The sequence below is a fragment of the Gobio gobio genome (assembly GCF_949357685.1).
Source record: "Gobio gobio genome assembly, chromosome: 2".
Lineage (NCBI taxonomy): Eukaryota > Metazoa > Chordata > Actinopteri > Cypriniformes > Gobionidae > Gobio > Gobio gobio.
Genome location: NC_137098.1, coordinates 8,155,212 through 8,173,548, shown reverse-complemented (window position 1 = coordinate 8,173,548; position 18,337 = coordinate 8,155,212). Strand labels below are relative to the sequence as shown.

General features: G+C 38.5%; 1 protein-coding gene across 1 annotated transcript in view; it reads left to right on the top strand.

Moving 5' to 3' along the window:
- galnt18b (UDP-N-acetyl-alpha-D-galactosamine:polypeptide N-acetylgalactosaminyltransferase 18b) overlaps positions 1 to 15,146 on the top strand; it is a 177,469-nt gene extending 162,323 nt beyond the window's left edge. The window contains exon 11 of the mRNA XM_079802002.1: positions 14,504 to 15,146. Within this exon, the coding sequence (XP_079658128.1) occupies positions 14,504 to 14,650 (147 nt within the window). The 3' untranslated portion in view covers positions 14,651 to 15,146. The remainder of the gene's footprint in view (positions 1 to 14,503) is intronic.
- The last annotated feature ends 3,191 nt before the right edge of the window (positions 15,147 to 18,337 follow it).

Sequence of the window (18,337 nt, the reverse complement as noted above, 5' to 3'; positions counted from 1 at the left end):
GCTGTCGCTTCTGTACTTCTGCTCCACTGATATGTCATGTTTTGTCAGGGACATTGCAGTGCTTGTTTGTGAAGTGGAAGAGTGACTGCCATGATGAAAGCTGATGTTGATATGGTTCATGTTTTAGTCATCCAGCAAAAAAAAGAAAATGCTAACAAAACACAACACTTCAGTCGAGCAGAGCTCCTTTGGAAGACAACGGATTCAAATATTAACCACTGGAAACAAATTAATATTGCTGAATTCTTATTAAAAAATCCTTTGGATGTCCTTTGCATCACAACCTTTACATTCCTCAGCTCATTTCAAGTGTAAAGCTCAAATGCATGGCAGTTCACATGTTCGTATGATGTAAACAAGCCGTGATGGTAATGGTAAACAGGTCTGATGTGCTCTTTAGTTGCTGGATATAGGACATAGTCGTGTTTTCAAACTCTCCTTAACAAAATAAGTGGCAAGCTAAAGGGCTCTTCTGAGATCCAGAGACAAAATGCTTTCATATTTTATAATGCGACAGATGCTATTTTCACAACTAAATGTCATTTCTCTAGGAACTGGGGCACTTTAATGTGTCAATTTTGTGATTAATTATAAAAAAATTGCAAATTAATCATCCCCCCTGTCCTGTATATAAATATTTAAAACCGCAACACTCATGGCGTGAGATGCTAAAAAACAGTAAGGTGTGTCACAATTGTCAAAGATCTGCAGTAAATAGACCAGTAACTGCTGGCTTATGATAATAAAAACAGTATATCATATTATTTTCAGTATTTTATTGACATCTCCATTCTTTGTAAAACTGAAAAATGCTGGCTTTGCATGCATTATACAGAGATAAGTAGCAGGGTTATTATTTGTTTATTGAAATAAAGCTGAAATAAAATAAAATATAAATATTAAATGAAAATTAGAAATGTTGTTTTGGAAACGTACTGAAATAAGTGGAAATCTGGAAATAAATCTGAACTAAATTTAAATTAGTAAAGTAAATTAAACCGTAAATAGTAAAAATTTAAATTAAGCACATGACAAAATTAAGCTAAAATAATGATTAAAAAATAAGCCAACATATTAATACAAACTGTAATAGTACATAAATAAGACTAAAATAACACTGGTAAGAAGGCAACAAGGCACATCTGAATGTGGATCTACCGGAAAAAAAATCATTGTAGTCGATAAATATTTGCTCCGTTATCTCTAAAGCTCATCTGAGTTTGTTCTAGATCATTAGACGTGATGTTATGGTGCATTGGAAGCCTGTCTGAATGCAGTTTATTTAAGAGGTACTTTCATACAGATGCTGTCTGTTTATTCAGTGACTGACAACACCGAGATATGCAGCAAGGCATCCGCAGGAGGTTTCATGTGCAGCCATCATCTTCTAGCGGGAGGATGGAGCTGGAGGACTCTGCTTTAGCCATCACTATATCCACAATATAGCACAGCCTCTTGTACCTTTATAATAATAATAATAATAATAATATATACACAAAATACTGGCAGCTGTGGTTGCCAGAAATTTTCTATGAAAAAATATGATAGTTACATTTTAGGTTTTCCACTGTAAATTTTACAGAATTTTTACTGTAAAAAAAATTACATGAAATGTCCTATTCTATTTATTAAATCTTTTCACCGTATACAGTATAGTGAGGAAACTTACTGTTTACCACTTAACAGGGTTTTACTGTAGTATTTTTATAGCCTTTTCCAGTAAATTTTTACTGTAGCATTTTTACAGTTACATTTATGATAATTTTACACTATTTAATTATACATACATTAAGAATTTATTATATTTATTATTATATATTATTTTATTTTATTAATTATATTATATTTAGGGCTGAAACAATTAATCGCATCCAAAATAAAAGTTTGTGTTCACATAATATATGTGTGTGTACTGTGTATAATTATTATTTATATATGAATACACACACATGCATGTATATATTTAATAATTTTCATGTATATACTGTGTGTGTATATATATCGCACCGCACCGCACCGCACCGCACCAGATAGAAGCTGTCTAAACTGGACAAAGCATCCGTTGCAAAGCATTTGTCCTTCATGTTAGTACATCATAACTAGAGTGAGGCATCAGTTTACTGTCTGGGATTTGTCGTGTCGCACCGCGCCGCATCCAGACAACATCTCTGATTATAATGGGTTATATTGTCTTTTGTCACGTCACGCCACTCGCGTCCGGTGTAGACACATTTTTCTTAAATATATACATGCATGTGTGTGTATTCAAATATATACTGTACACACACATATATTATATAAACACACACTTGTATTTTGGATGCGACTAATTGTGTTTCCCGTATTTTCCGGACTATGAGGCCCCGTCCACACGAAGCCAGAACTTTCCCTATCCAATCTTTTTTTTTCCTCGTTTCAAGAAATATCTGCGTACACACGAGAGCATGAAAACGGCTCAAAACGATGTAGTATATATGCCAGGCCAGTATGTGGCACTGTAATTCTGCCACAGAAATACACTAACGAACGGAGAAGAAGAGTTGTGGCTAGAAGGGGTACAGCAACAGTCGGAGGTGAGGTAAAATATCACAATAAAATAACAATAAATAAATTTGCTACTTACCAGATGTGTTTTATTAACGCATACACCTACCCTAACCCTAAACATACCCTTACAATAATGCAAATACAGTAATTAAACAACACAGTATTGATGTGCGCATGCCCAGTGCCCATAGTTGTATCCCTTCAAGTCTTCCCCGCGCAGGACGTGGTGTGATGACATCACCGTTTCACAAAATATACGGATTGGCTGTATACACGAAACCGCAAGGGTGTCGTTTTCAGATTTATCCCCTTTAGGACCCGGTTTCAAAAAATAGCGGTTTCAGTCTCCCAAAACGCCGGATCCGTGTGGACGAAACGCCAATACGATAAAAAATGTATACGTATACAGTAGGGCTGTCAAAATTGCTCAAAAATGACGTTCGAATATTCCCTCTAAAAAAAGCACAAATATTCGAACTATTCGAACATCTGGTTGCGCATTTTATCAATGATGCGCATTACGTCAATAACAGGACAAATTAATACAAAGACACATAACTACTTATATAGGTAGTCTATTTAAGTTTAAACATATTTGACAACGTATAACCTACACAAAAACAAGTAAATCACTAATGGCTAAAGACCGCAGACCTCACTCTCTCTCGCCCTCACCCTCTCTGCTCATAACGGTTTAAATGAACAAACACATTTTGAGACTGATCAAGAGTTTTGTGCAAGCAATTTAAGGTCGCGACTCTTGTCCCAAATATAGCAGGCTTCATTCAGTGATTGAAACAAATATTAATATAAGTTTTACAGCATATTATTGAACGCTCCGAGCGAGCTGTGCTGTGGTAAACATGGAACTTTTCCTTGACATGAAACGGTAAATAATCAAACCAGTGGAAGCAGAGCATTTATCCTTCATTCATGCAATATCTATTCAGTAAGTACCTCGGTTCCATTGCTTGACAGAACTCCCTGAAGCCGCCTCATCCACGACACTGATTGCTCTCATGTCCTTACAAATGAACAAAATTAATTTCTCCGTTATGGCCTCTTGTCGTGTTGCAGACAGAGAAGCTTGTGGCGGGCGATGCAAAGTAAGGCTGGTCCAGTTTGCACATACAAATTAGTTGCTTATATTTACAAAACGAGCCTACAAAAGCATAAAAAAGCCCGTTTAATAAAGAAAAGTTCACGAAACTAAGTGAAAACTCACTAAAGTGTTTAGTGAAATTAGGAAACATTTAGATATCATACATTGAGTTGTATAAGTTAACGTTACATTTCTACATACATTTTGTTCTCATGTCACAAGTAATATCAAGGTTTATTTTGATCTGTTTTACATGATTCTTTTGTAGTGTGGTTTTCGGTGAAGTGTACTAAAATAAATATCGTCACCTGTGTACATTAGCCCACTTCTTCTCGACGCTTTTCCTGATAGTTTATAGAACAATTACTCCGAGTCGCCATCTGTCGTTTCAAAGAAAAGCACAACAGCGAGCGTGTCAAGTATAAACGCCTCGTCCTCATGGAGCTCGCGCTCTGGAGACGGGCTACACAAGGCTTCAGGCGCGCTAGCGCCCACTCGAAAAGCAGACAGCCACGCCTCTACTACCGCGGGCGTTTTTTTCCCCACATTTTTTTATTTATTTGAATATTAATTTTCACCTTCGAAATTCGTTTTTTAAAAACTATTCGAATATATATTCGAATTTAGAATATTCGTTGACAGCCCTAGTATACAGTGAGACGCGTCTCCGTGTGGACGGGCCCTAAGTCGCTCCGGAGTATAAGTAGCATCAGTCAAAAAATGCGTCATGAAGAGGAAAAAAAACATATATAAGTCGCACTGGACTATAAGTCTTATTATACTGGACTAAAACGCCAGCCTCACACCGTATGCGCAAGCGGTGGCAGGGCAGAAGCAGTGCGGAGAGTGAGAGCTGCGCTCGTTGTACATTCACACTAGCAGCGTTTGTCTCGCGCAGCTGAGCCTCTCCCAGCAGAGCGCTGAGCGTTGTTCAAGCACCCATCTGTGGACTCGTTCCTCCAGCTCTGGCCATCTTGCTTTCAGTCCGCGATTAGCTTTCTTTGTTTTCTTCATTACAGTTAAAGTAACCTCTGCTTTTCGCCAGTCCCTCACAAGTTTCTCACTCACTCCAAACTTTCTTTCTGCTGCTCGATTACCGTTTTCGGCTGCATTTTTTACTACCTGCTGTTTGTAATTTGCAGAATAGGATTTTCTTTTTGGGGGGCATTTTGTATGTGTTCAGTCTTTTTCAGTTGTCTTTAAGTTAATATTTCAGTTAACAGAATTTCAGTTTTCAGTTAATTTGTTCAGGGGTAGTCTACAGGAGCAGCATCGAGCGCCCTCTCGCGGCTGTAGACGTAGCTAAATGTTTATTCTTGTCAGTCAGTATAAATTAATTTTGCACCTGACTAGAAGTCGCAGAACCAGCCAAACTATGAAAAAAGTGTGACTTATAGTCCGGAAAATACGGTAATTGTTTGACAGCACAAATGTATTATTGTAGTTTCATACACTGTAAAAATCTACATTTTAGTATTTTAAATTTGGTAACACCTTATTTTAGGGTTCAATTCTCAATATTAACTAGTTGTTTATTTTCATGCATATCACTAGGATATTGGCTGTTTATTAGTACTTATAAAGCACTTATAAATGCCTTATTCTGCACGATCATATTCTACATCCCTTAATCCTACCAAATACATAAACTACTATTAATATGCAGTTAAAGAATTTATTGAGGCAAAAGACATAGGTAATAGCGAATAGTGAGAATTGGACCCTGAACTAAAGTTGGACCTTAAGTTTTAGTGTACAAAAAATGAATAAAAAATTATTCACTCACATGATGCTGTAATTTCTTCTTTCTTATTCCATTTTTTTCACTATTAATTTAATTTAGTGTAAAGTTAGTGTAAGTTTAAGCAATTAAGCTGAAGTTGTCAGCTTGTCAGAAATTGAATATTAGTGGCTCATCTGTCTGGGTCCAAAACTGTGTTTTACAGTTTTAATATAACTTTTAAAAAGCCATTTTCTTTAATTACAAGAGGGGGGGGGGGGGTCTAGAAATTAAACGGTTGATAGATTACTTTTAATAATGCTGATTTTACTAGCTTGTATATGAGATGCATAAAGTGCAGTGTGAATGTCTGTTTATTGGAATTGTGTTTGTTCTTTATAGGACAGATGATGATATTACTCATTGAAATGTGTGTCAGTTACTCTTGTTAATTAGTTTTTAGTCTTATCGCTTGCCATTTGTGACTTCTTTCTCCAATTATGAAATATCTCGGCTGCCTTTTGTGTTTATGTATGTATCTCACATTAGCTATGGCTGAAGGCAACGCTCCAGTCTAATCTCAGTCTCACGCTCGTGCACACACCATCGCCGAAATAGACGAGATCAATATAAAATTCCCATGTTGGTTGACTTCTTATTCCAGTTGTAAGAGTACAAAGTCATTTTCATAACAGCCAACTGACCGATTCTTTAAAGCGAATTGATTAGTTGGTCTGGACACAGGCCTGGTTCTCTGGGATTGTGAGAGATCATTCATGTCGACATCAGCCAGTGATGCGCAACAGTTCAAGCGATGGACTGATTTAGCATTACCCTTCATATTTACCCTATGCCCACAGCTGGATGCACACCGCCACATTAGATTTCCCATGCTTGGATGAATCACTTTAAAGACTTTGGAAACCTGTAACCTGTAACACACTTCTTATGCAGCATTATGAGTGGAACATTTGTGCCTCCGGCAGCTTTAGCAGATGTACAAAGACACGCGCCACATGCCCGTGACCAAATTAGTGTGAAATTAGGATGAAGTGTCGAACGCCTTCTAGAGAACAAACAAGGGAGTATTTTCAATGAGCAAAAACAATACAAAAATCAACTTGGTTTGTTCTTATTTCATTCGTTTCAAAGAACACTTTGGCTAAGAGTGTTATTTAGGATCATTGCATTTGTCAAAAAATGTGAGTTTAATTTTTAAAAACAATGAAGTAACCCTCAGATGTTGAAATAGCCGTCAGAAATAATCTTTAATGATGAAATAACCCTCAGTTCCTCAAAAAGTTTGATGATTTAAGCTCAAAGTTGAGGGTAATTCTTTGAAATCAATGACTTTCGAAACTTTCAGCTGCTCAACTGTCAGCAGAATCAATAAACTGACAACGAGCGACGTTAATTATTGTCTTAGGCTTCTTGCCAAGTTTTATGAATTATTCTGAGTCTTGCAATATTTTAATCAAAAGTCATTGGGACTTTAAAGACTGCAATGTCAGAAGAAATCATCATGAGTTACAATCAAGAGTTGAGCTTCACAAAATAGAAAGTGGCTGTAAGAAAATTCCACCATCAGGGCAATAATTAAAAAAGTTCCAATCATTGTTACGAATCTCCATGAAAGAGGACGCATGTTTATATTGTCTTAAAGGATTAGTTCACTTTAAATTGAACATTTCCTGATATTTTACTCACCCCCATCTCATCGAAGATGTTCTTGTGTTTCTTTCTTCAGTCGAAAAGAAATTACGTTTTTTGAGGAAAACATTCCAGGAATTTTCTCCACATAATGGACAACCAAAATGTTGAAGGTCCAAATCAATGCAGTTTCAAAGGGCTTCAGAGGCTCTGCACGATCCCAGCCGAGGAATAGGGTCTTATCTAGAGAAACCGTCGGCCATTTAAAAAAAAAAATGACATTGCTATAGGGCTGGGCCGATAAACGTCATCATAGCGATTCGCGATAAAATTGATGTCGATAACGATGATAAACTCCGGACATTTTTACTTGATATGGATTACTCACAGCAGAAATAAACGCGACAACAGCCAGTCAGCGTGAAGCTTTTAACTTGCACATCAGAAGTAGCCTACACTCTACTGGCAAAGAAAACTCGAGAAGGATCATCCAAAAGACGACGAATTTGTCAATAAAAGGTAGCACGAATTCAGTTACTCCGTTGAACGGCATCACACAGACCATTTTATCCGCTCGGGTCAAAGTCCAAACGGCAGCGCAGTGCGAGCTCACTACAGCAAATCCGTTTACTCTGATCGGTCACGCAAACACTAAACAGCGCTGTGAGATCCAGTGAGAAGTGCGTGTATTCAGCGAAAAACACAAATGTCTCTGTGATTTAAACTAGTTTAAATCCAGATTAACCAGCGCTGACAAACAGGAGAAATGATACAGTCAGAAGGCTTTTCGATCTACAAATCTCCATAATTTACCATACGCTAACTGCACCATGGTGCTGTACCAGAAATGTGGGATATTCTATTCATATAGAATTTAATTATATTATTAATGTAGACGTATATTAAAAGGAGTAATGGAATATTATTACAGTATTTTTTTGTGATTGAGCTATAGAATTTGTGCATTTATACTAAATGTTTTTAGGCTAGGCTACTGTTTTTCATACAAATACCATAGAAACCATATAGATATATTTTACCAAGGCAGTGAAGGGCTATATGCATGTTTTTAACTGTGGTTATAATGATCTAAATGTATGATACTATGGAAGACCAATGGTTAATTTGAATAAAACTCAGGATATAAACATTTTACCATATAAAAATGAGGTTGTTACAATTTTTACAGATGTCCATGTTTTTGTTAATGAACATAAATTTACTCCTGCATAACTCAAGCTACTACTACTGTCAACTCACTGCCAAATGTGCATTTCTTAGACAAAACATGTAATATTGTTAATATTGCAGCCTGCACTGCAAACTGTGCCGAAGATATATGCCAAAGTCAGGCAACACAAACATGTTTCATGACTAGAAACAATATCACCCGTTAAAACATGCAGAAACTAAGACATTCATTTCTTCTACTAAGAAATTTATTTATTTTTTATGGAAAAAATGACTGGAAAACTGTAAGGAATTAAAAAATGTGAAGTGATTGTCATATTCTGACAATAAAGAGTAGTTTAAAATCACAATGAACAGTCATTTAGGAGCAAAAATCTGCCTTTCAATTGGAAAGAAATAAATATTTAACATTAATCATGATAATTATCGATATCGACTGATATGAAAAGATTTTATCGATGTCCTGTTTTGGCCATATTGCCCAGCCCTATATCTATATACTTTTTAACCACAAACACACGACTTCGGTGTTCCGCTTCTTCACGGCGTATGACGCCATCACGCGTGACGTAGGTGGAAGTTATTATTTCTTCGACTGAATAAAGAAACACATGAACATCTCGGATGAGATGGGGGTGAGTAAATTACCAGGAAATTTTCATTGTGAAATGAACTAATCCTTTAATGCACGGCGAGGAGCTTGTTCGAGTGGTCAAGCTCTCTCCAAGGATCACGGCTTGAGAATTGCAGAAAATAGTTGAGTCTTGGGGTCAGAAAGCCTAAAAAACCCCATCAAACTTCACCTACATCACCACAAGTTGTTTGGTAGGGGTTCACGGGGATAAAATAGCACAGACACTTTTGACCTGTTAAACTGTAATCCTTGTAGCTTTATGTCTTGTTGTTCTCGTAAAGAGGCAGCACATTATAGGCTTCAGATAACCCTTCTTCAAGAAAGTGTTAGTGAATGTAAGCCTGAACCTGAAGACCTCCTGACCACAGCTGTGTCAGACTCCTTGAGCCCCTCTCAAAGAGCGAGAGGGAGTCTGTGGTACTGAGACCGCTTAAACCCGGGTCTTAAGGCCACAGGCGTTCTCTTCTGTGAAAAGCGGGTTAAAATGAAGGCTGGCCGAGGAAAAAAAATCAGCCACCCTATCTCAGTCCTGCAGTCCAATCCTCCCCGGCTTGAGATCAGTGCGGACGCTTCCCTTTAGCTCTTAGCCTGCTCTCTCATGTCTAAGCCTGCAGTGCTGCTGTTCCCTCGCAGATACACCAGCTGTGACTCTATCTAGCCCTTTTCAGAGGAGGAGATGAAAGATGAATATGAATTTGGTGTGCCTGGTGTCTCTAAAGTTTGACCCAAACTTTCAACCTACTCATGTTGTTCTCTTCATGAGCCAATTCCACAAAACCTGTCAAGATTGGGACTGTGTTGCATTTCATCACAAAATCTAAATTATTATTAGGGTTACACTTTATTTTAAGGTGTCCGTGTTACAGTGTAATTATATATTTAAGTACTGAGTAATAATAATAATTAACTACATGTACTTGCTATGAGGTTAGTGTTAGGATTGGTGTGTGGTTTAGGGTTAGTTTCATGGAATTATGCACAATTTATAGTAGTAACTTAAGTAAATAAAGTGTTATCATTATTAGTATTTCTCACTACATAACACAAGAATTTTGTAATTCTCAGTTATGCGGGGGGGGGTATATTTTAAAATATATAATAACATACATATAATATAATTATAAACAAATATAGTGCAATAGAAAATGAATGCAATTAATCATGTCACTGACACATACAGTACATACAATTTAAGCTTGAATTACCTACTAATGTAAAACATGTTTTTCATGTCTCATTAGTAATCATAGGTATTCATATGTAACAGTTCTAGCTCACATACATTTTTTTGTATGATTACATTAATACTAAAATATACATATATAATGTATAATATCAGCAGAATCTAAGCTGGAATTTTAAAGATGAACAAGTTTAGAGATGTGCAAATGTTATGAATCCTTTTTAGGTTCATAAAATATTGAATTCATTGAATTAATAGGTAGATTTTTAAAAAAAAATCTAATCAGTTACAAATATGTTCAATGTCATCAAATGTATTTAATGCATTTACTTAAAAAGCCTGGGTAACACTTCATTTAACACAGTCCATTACATGTAGTAATAACAGTAAAGTATGCATAATTACATGCAACTAACCCTATACCAAACCCAGTTTCCCATGTACTATGTACTTATTATAATAATTACAATAACTGTGTAATAACTAGGTACTAACACTGAACCTACCACTAAATCAAACCTTAACCCATGTAGTTACCTTATATTAACCAGTACTTTCTTAGGTAAGTACACTGTAAGTGTAAAATAAAGTGCAACCCTATAGTAAGTACATGTTGTTAATTAATATTACTCAGTTAATTAATATTACTTACTTAAATGTATAATTACACTTGAACCAAGACACCTTAAAATAAAATGTAACCAAAGCCTGACATTTAATCATCAATATCCACTGCATTCAAGCCCTCTCCAACATTGCATATATTTAAATTGTCAAAATTTGCAGCCTCAGTCATTACACCACAGGCTTGATGTACATGACATGCGTGTCTTGTGTGACCAAATGCAACGATCAAACTTTTGGCAAAGTGGCATTCAAATCATTTTGGCCCTGTTTCCACCTGGTATCAAGATGCGTTTTGGTTGATCGGATCACAAGTAGACGACGCTAAATACTGGTGTAAACGGGTCTAAAACTTTTGAGCTTGTCCACTTTCGATCACTTTCAGAGGAAGTGGAAAACCAAGCGGCAACCTCCTCCAGTTTCTCTTGAAGCTAATACGGAAGTGACTTAAACTGCAATTCATCGACTGGCCACTAGGGACAGGCTCCAGAAGGAGCAGAATCTCATTGAGCTCCATGTTAAAATGCCCAACTTTACAGCAGAAAAAAACATGTTTACAACCTGGTACAAATTGTGGTTTTGGTCTATACGGCTAATTTTGCCCTTCATGACAACTGTGAGTGGGTGATTTTTTTTATAACTCATTCGTTTACATTATATAAAGCATTAAAGTTCTGCATAATTAAGGGCGTGGCCACTTTGAGTGACAGGTGGATAGCCATTTATCTGCTGTCTGTTAAGCCGAGTTCACACTGCCCGATTTTGACTCGCCGACAGGTTTTGCGAAATCGCAGACAAATGCCCGAAATCATAGAGAAATCGGTGCTCGTGACAATCCCGCAGTGTGAATGATCAAAGACGCGATCAGGGAGAATCGCCGATGAGTCGCAGACGCCCGTGAGATATTTGGCATGCTAAATATCTGGACCTGTCGGCGATTCAAAATCCTGCTGTGTGAAATGTGTTCTAACTGAAAAATACATCGGCGATGACCAACAGCCAATGAGAGAGCAAGATACAGGACAGCGGGAGGTTCGGGGAGGAGTTATAGACCATAATATCAGTATTTTAATAGATATATGTACAGTTATATCAAACAGAAACAAAGCACAAACATGTGCTTGATCAGCCGCAACAGCAGCACATTGCAAAATTATTTATTAACCTCAAACTCTCTTTACAGAACACAACCCTTGCTCCCTGTCTCTCCCCAACCATTTCCTTCCCCATAATCTTTTTTATTTTTCTCCCTTCAGCGCACAGACAATTGGGAAATTTCTGCAGAGCAGTTTAATTTTTAATAACAATTCCAGTCTCGCTCGAGAACTCTGGTCTGATGGACGTGTGATCTTGCGTTGTTTTCTTCTCACTTCTTGCATGTGCGTAGTTTGCAGACAGGACAGAGCTGTCGGCGATTCTTCCTCTTGTACAGTCATGCAGTGTGAAACCCCATGTCGCCGAGTCATTGGTCAGTGTGAACACAGCAGTGACTGAATGCTGGCCCAGATAGTCATGCAGTGTGAAAAGAGCAGTGATCCGACGAGTTTGAAAATCGTGCAGTGTGAACAAGGCATTAGTCATCACTTCACCTCAGCTCCACCCATGTCCCGCCTCTTTGCCCATTTTTTAGTTATCCGGTAGTGACGCGCGATGACGTGCTGCCTAGATGGCAATGGCCAGCTCCAAAAAAAGGTCCAACCGCCAGCTTTACGCTTCAAAACTGCTCTTCAGACTCCTATGGGTGACGTCACGGACACTACGTCCATATTTTTTTACAGTCTATGTGGAAAACACTGTCAACCGGATTGCTTTCGTTGTGTAGACGCTCATGTGGTCGAATGTGTACAAACAGCCACAAAAGTCTCCGTCTTCTCTCCTCCTACTGCCCTAATGCGTGAACATTATGGGCGCTAGCCAGACAGGATTTAAACTTTGGCTGGAGACCCAAGTTTGGTTTGAAGATGAAAAACGTACCAATCACAATGTTCTCTCACCATTCCTGATTTCTAGCACACACTCATAGCATTCGCTGTGGTCTTGCGGCTGCCAGAGCAGAAATGAAAGCTGATTCTCTCTGTATGTTTTTCCGTCGTCTCCGGGTGCATTCATATGTAAATTGCGTGAGCATTATTTCGTCCATTAGATTGAAATACATGAAAGAGCCCATACATTTACCCGCCCATAGACCCTCCCTTGAAGAAATCAGGACAGAAGTGGCTGAAAGTGGACAAAAGCGTCGGATTAAAACACCAGGGGCCCTATCTTGCACCCAGCGCAATTGACTTTGTACACCGACGCATGTGTCATTCCTATTTTGCACCCGCGCAAAGAGCGCTTTTCCCTCCACAGAAGCACGTCGCTAAACTAGTGAATGAACTTGCGCTCCCTGGGCGGTTCAGCGCAAAAAAGGAGGCGTGTTCCGGCGCAAACAATCCCTGGTGCTATTTTGCTGTTCCATTAAACAATTGCGCAACTGACCAGAAAAAAACCTAGTCTAAAGTCAGTGGCGCATTGCGCGTTGTTCATTATGCTATTTTAAGGGCGCATGCTTGACCATAATGTATAGCGTGCACAACGCGCATACACTTTGCTCATGTAATCTACACAGATGCAACAGTTATTTTTGCAAATCATAAATTGTTACACTAAAAAAATATTAACACATGAGATGACGGAAATCATTGTGGTGTGCCACGAAGATGTGAAAAAATAGGCATAAATCTAGCTTACAAATGATTCAGGCTAATTGTAATAATTAAGGATAAGACCTGTTTGCCCAATAGTGGCAAGACATATATGTATATAAGGACATCTGACAAATTGGTTTGTCCGTCAAGAACCAGGAAAAAAAATCGACTGAAAAACTGAAAAAACTGAAAGACTGAAAAAAAAAGACTGTGAAATCACCTTTACCATAATGTACAACATTACAACTTCACTTCTCTGTCTTTCACTGCTCTTACAAGAACATCAGTCTCCTCGGCTGTGAACCGCTCCTGGCGTGCGCCTGGTAAATACGCCATAATAATAGCAATCCATAATGGAACTTGCGCACCTGCTTTTAAAGGGAATGTTGGATGACGCTCGGATTGGTTTATTCACGTTACGCCCAAACCACACCTATGAATAATGAAGCTACTTCAGACCAACCCATTTTAGATTTGCGCCGGGCACAAGAGCCATTTATCCCGCAGGGAAAATAGCAACAGCGCCGAGACCCGCCCACAAAGTTACTTGCGCTTTGCGCTTTGACACTTGCGTTTCAGATCGTTAAAATAGGGCCCCAGGTGTAAATGGGAATGTGTCTCTCTCGTCTACTTATGATCCGATCGACCAAAGCGCATCTGAATACCAGGAGTAAAGGGCCTTTGAATGAGATGTGACTACGTTTATGGACAAGATCTGGGGACGATTTTCAACTTTAATTCTCTTAAAAATCTCTAATGAAAGTTGTAAATGTATCTGTTTTTGTATAGCTGAGAAGTGGTTTGGTTTAGGCCTGAGGTTAGGGGCTCAAAAATCTCAACATAATTGTAAAACTTGCCTATAGAAATACATGTATGCTAAAGATAGGTCTGTAAATGCTGTCACTTTGTCCAAATGTTACGTTTCAGCATCTCCCCAGACATGCAAAGATGTATGTGTACATGTCATGTATGAATGACAACATTTTCTTATGAGATCACACTGTAATGCATGGCAGATGAGATTTTTCTGATCATGAAATGTGAAAGGGAATTTTGGGGGAAGATGGATGAAGCCCTGACAGCTCCATCTATAGAGGAACATGCCTGGGCACAGTCGATGGGAGCCTGTAATGAAATATATCTGTTTTCTTTCTCCTTTCTTCAGGGAGGATCTATCCAGAATACAAAGTCAAAGCGATGCCTTGAACTCGTGGAGAACAATGACAATGAGTTTGGATATCAGCTGACCCTCCAAAAATGCACTGGCCAGAACTGGACCATCACCAATATGTTGCCTGGTAGCACCTTATGATGGTACAGTCGAGACTGAAGAATATGTGGAACTGCATCAAGAAATTCTGAAAAAAAAAAAGCTTAAGCACCTGGATGTCTCTATTTGACTTTGACATCATATGATAAATGTTAAACATTTTTCTTAGCTACTGTACTTGTGCATATTGATAAGCCACATTTGGCCGATATTGCATTGTGCATAATGAGGTTCTACACTGTACTGAGATTTATTTTGTGCAAGGTATACTTGGTTTTGTCTTGACTTGAAGGTTGTATCGGCTCCAATGCACACATTGAAGCCATAATTGCTACTATGTAGCAAAGCTTTGGCAACGTTCTTGCTGTATTTCTTTCTAGTGTCTCAGGTTTGTAGGTTGAGATTATTTTGAAATAATTTTTGGGACATGCCAATATGTTGGAACATATCTAGATTCAATCAACTGTTTTATATCTAAATGTACAGTAAATATTCTCAGTATTTATAATTAATGGCAGTAAAAAGAACAAATGCTACGACAGGTTGTGAGTTTATCTACACAAGACCTTGTACCATCATTCCTGCATGCAGAGACACAGCTGTAGTTGTCATGACAGGTTGGGTAATTCCTCCCGGTGTCAGTGTTTGGTTCAGCAGATGTGCTCTCTCTCTAGAGTACTCACTGTTTGTTCCTTCAGCTACGTGGCATTCGCTTGTTGCGTTCACCAATACATTCCTTCAACGTCACACCGTATTTTATAGCATTGGTTCTTAAAGGGTTAGTTCACCCAAAAATGAAAATAATATCATACATTTTCATTGTCGTCCAAACCCAAAAGTTCATCTTCGGAAATCACCAATTAAGATATTTTTGATGAAGAGAGCTTTCTGATCCCTGATAGACTGCAATGTTATTACCACTTTCAAGGCCCAGAAAGGTAGTAAAGACATTGGGCCTCATTCATGAAACACGAGCAGAACAAATTTGTGTGTAAATCGTTCGTAAAGCCGCTCTGACGTACATTTTCAGATTCCCGAAAAATTTTAGTATTTTCAAAATGTTAGTTGGTACGAAAGAAATGTACACCTGCTTCCTACCACAAGTAAATGGTGCGTAAAACATTTGAACGTTCTAGAACATGTTCTAATTTAGGCAAACTGATGTACCATAATAATATTTCAAGAGTTGATTTGCCCCGTCTTTTTTTTTTTACTGTTCAACGTTGGGTTATAGGAAGCGCTCGTCACTGTCACCTTTTACCAGGCTGTCCAATCACAGTGGAGGAGGGATGGGACAAAAACTACATCGACCAATCATTCCACTTGTACACCGACTGAACAACAATAATGGAGAAGTTAATACTGCTTTTTACTGCATTTTTTATATTCAGTAATATTCTTCAAAATTAGATGCTAGTAACACATTACTGCCATGGGTATTCTGTATCATAGCAACCAAAGTATCTCAGCTGGAAAAACGCTGCCCTTGCTTTCAAGCCCCACCAGCTGGCCATTTTCAGAAGAGCACCAGGCGTTTTTTAGCTGGCTAAAATGCTTTGATGGACACATGATAATTGAATATTTATTGCTAGGCATATGGCCAATTAGTCTCTTTAGCATTTATGCAAAATACTGGAGCCAAACCTGAGAAAGAAGTCCAGAAGATTCCTGGCGTTCCTGGACACGTCATTTGCAGTTGTAACTCATGGGCGGGATTATGCTAATTGTGAATGAGCGTGCACGCGCGTCCTATTTACGAATGTTTGGAATTCATTAGTATACACCCGTTTAACTACCGAATCCGTGGTATACGAAGCGTTTGTGAATCTGGAGGAGAGTTTTCGTAAAGGTCCATTTTACGCGCAAATTACTCAGAAGTTTCATGAATGAGGCCCATTGTTAAAATAGTCCATGTGACTACAAAGGTTCAACCTTAAAGGGATAGTTCACCTAAAAATGAAAATTCTGTCATCAATTTAAATTTTTGGGTGAACTATCCCTTTAATAATATGAAGAGAGAGAATACTTTTTGTGTGGAAAACCCCCAAAAAATAACGACTTTATTCAACAATTTCTTCTTTTCCATGTCAGTCTCCTACGCTGTTCACGTAGTAAATACAGACCTTCCGGCTCACCATTGGCCGAAGCTGTTCACATGAACACAACAACGCATACGTATGATGCTGACGCATGAGCCGGTCAATCAGTGGCCAATACTGAGCCGGCATTCTGACGTAGAACCCGGAAGTGCTACACTGTATTTACTATAGAAATGTTTAAATTGTTTGGTTTGGTTTTTTTGCACACAAAAAGTATTCTCGTCACTTCATAACATTAAGGTTGAACCACTGTAGTCACATTGACAATTTTAACAATGTCTTTACTACCTTTCTCAAACTTTAAAGTGGTAGCTGTATATAGGCGGTCATCAAAAAGAGGTTTTGGAAGGACATGAGGGAGACAGAATTAAAAATGTTGGGTGAACTAACCCTTGAGGAACTAGGGAATACAATAATTATAACTAAACATATAGTTCTGCATAGTTACAATGGCAAAATAAATGGGTCTCTCAGTTTTTACAGTTGATGTCAGAGTAGTGCGCTCAATCAAATTTGATTGAGATTTTGGTGCAAATGTTTCTAACTTGAATGAATGAAGCATTTATATAGCGCTTTATTCTATACTACTGTACACCAAAAAGCACTTTACAGTCATATCAGGGGTCTCTCCTCACCACCTGGATGATACGACTGCAGCCACAGAACAACAGCGCCAGAGCACTCATCACACACCAGCTATAGGTGGAGAGGAGAGAGAGTGATAGAGACACTTCAATGGATGGGGATTATTAAGAGACCAATGGAGTGAATCTGGACAGGACACTGGGGTTACACCCCTACTCTTTATGACAAGTGCCATGGGGTCAGGACCTCGGTTTAAAGTCTTATCTGAAAAGCGGTGCTTGTTACAGTATATTGTCTCCGCCACTATACTGGGGCTTTAGGTCCCTCACAGACCACAGGGTGAGCGCCCCCTGCTGGCCTCACTAACACCTCTTCCAGAGCAGCCTAGGCTGTGTCTGAAATCACCCCCTATACCCTTAAATAGGGTTTCTGAGGGGACAGCCATTTGTAACCATAGTGGATGTTATCGAGTGTACTTATTCAATCCCATAATGCACCATAATAATGAGTGTACAACTGATGTACGCTCAACAGCTAGGGAATACCCACAATGCACTGCGAATTCCAGCGTCTCACCAGAAGATGGTGCCATTTTCCAAACCGCTGGTCCAATGTGGGTACAGTGTAATATCATACAGGTATAAATTCCTTTTTAATTGATTATTAAATTGTTTAATTAAGGTTCATGCATAGTTTACATGACATGTTCAGGATAAATCTTTTCATTACTACTTGAGCTGCTAGTTTGCTAAGTTTCAAATGATTATTTAACAGCGAGCACAAACTATGCAAAAGCGGCAGCCCTTCTGGCGCACTCGTTTTCATTCACTCCAAGTACATTAAAAGTATAGGAGGGTATAGGAGGCTATTTCGAACACCGCTCTAGTTTTCCCAGGAAGTCTCCCATCTAGGTACTGAGCAGGCTCAAACCTGCTTCTGTGGGACAACCAGTCTTGGGACACAGGGTGATGTGGCTGCGGCCATAACTTAGTGAACACTAGTCAAATTAGACAGACGCCAACATGGACAGGTTGCATGACATCAT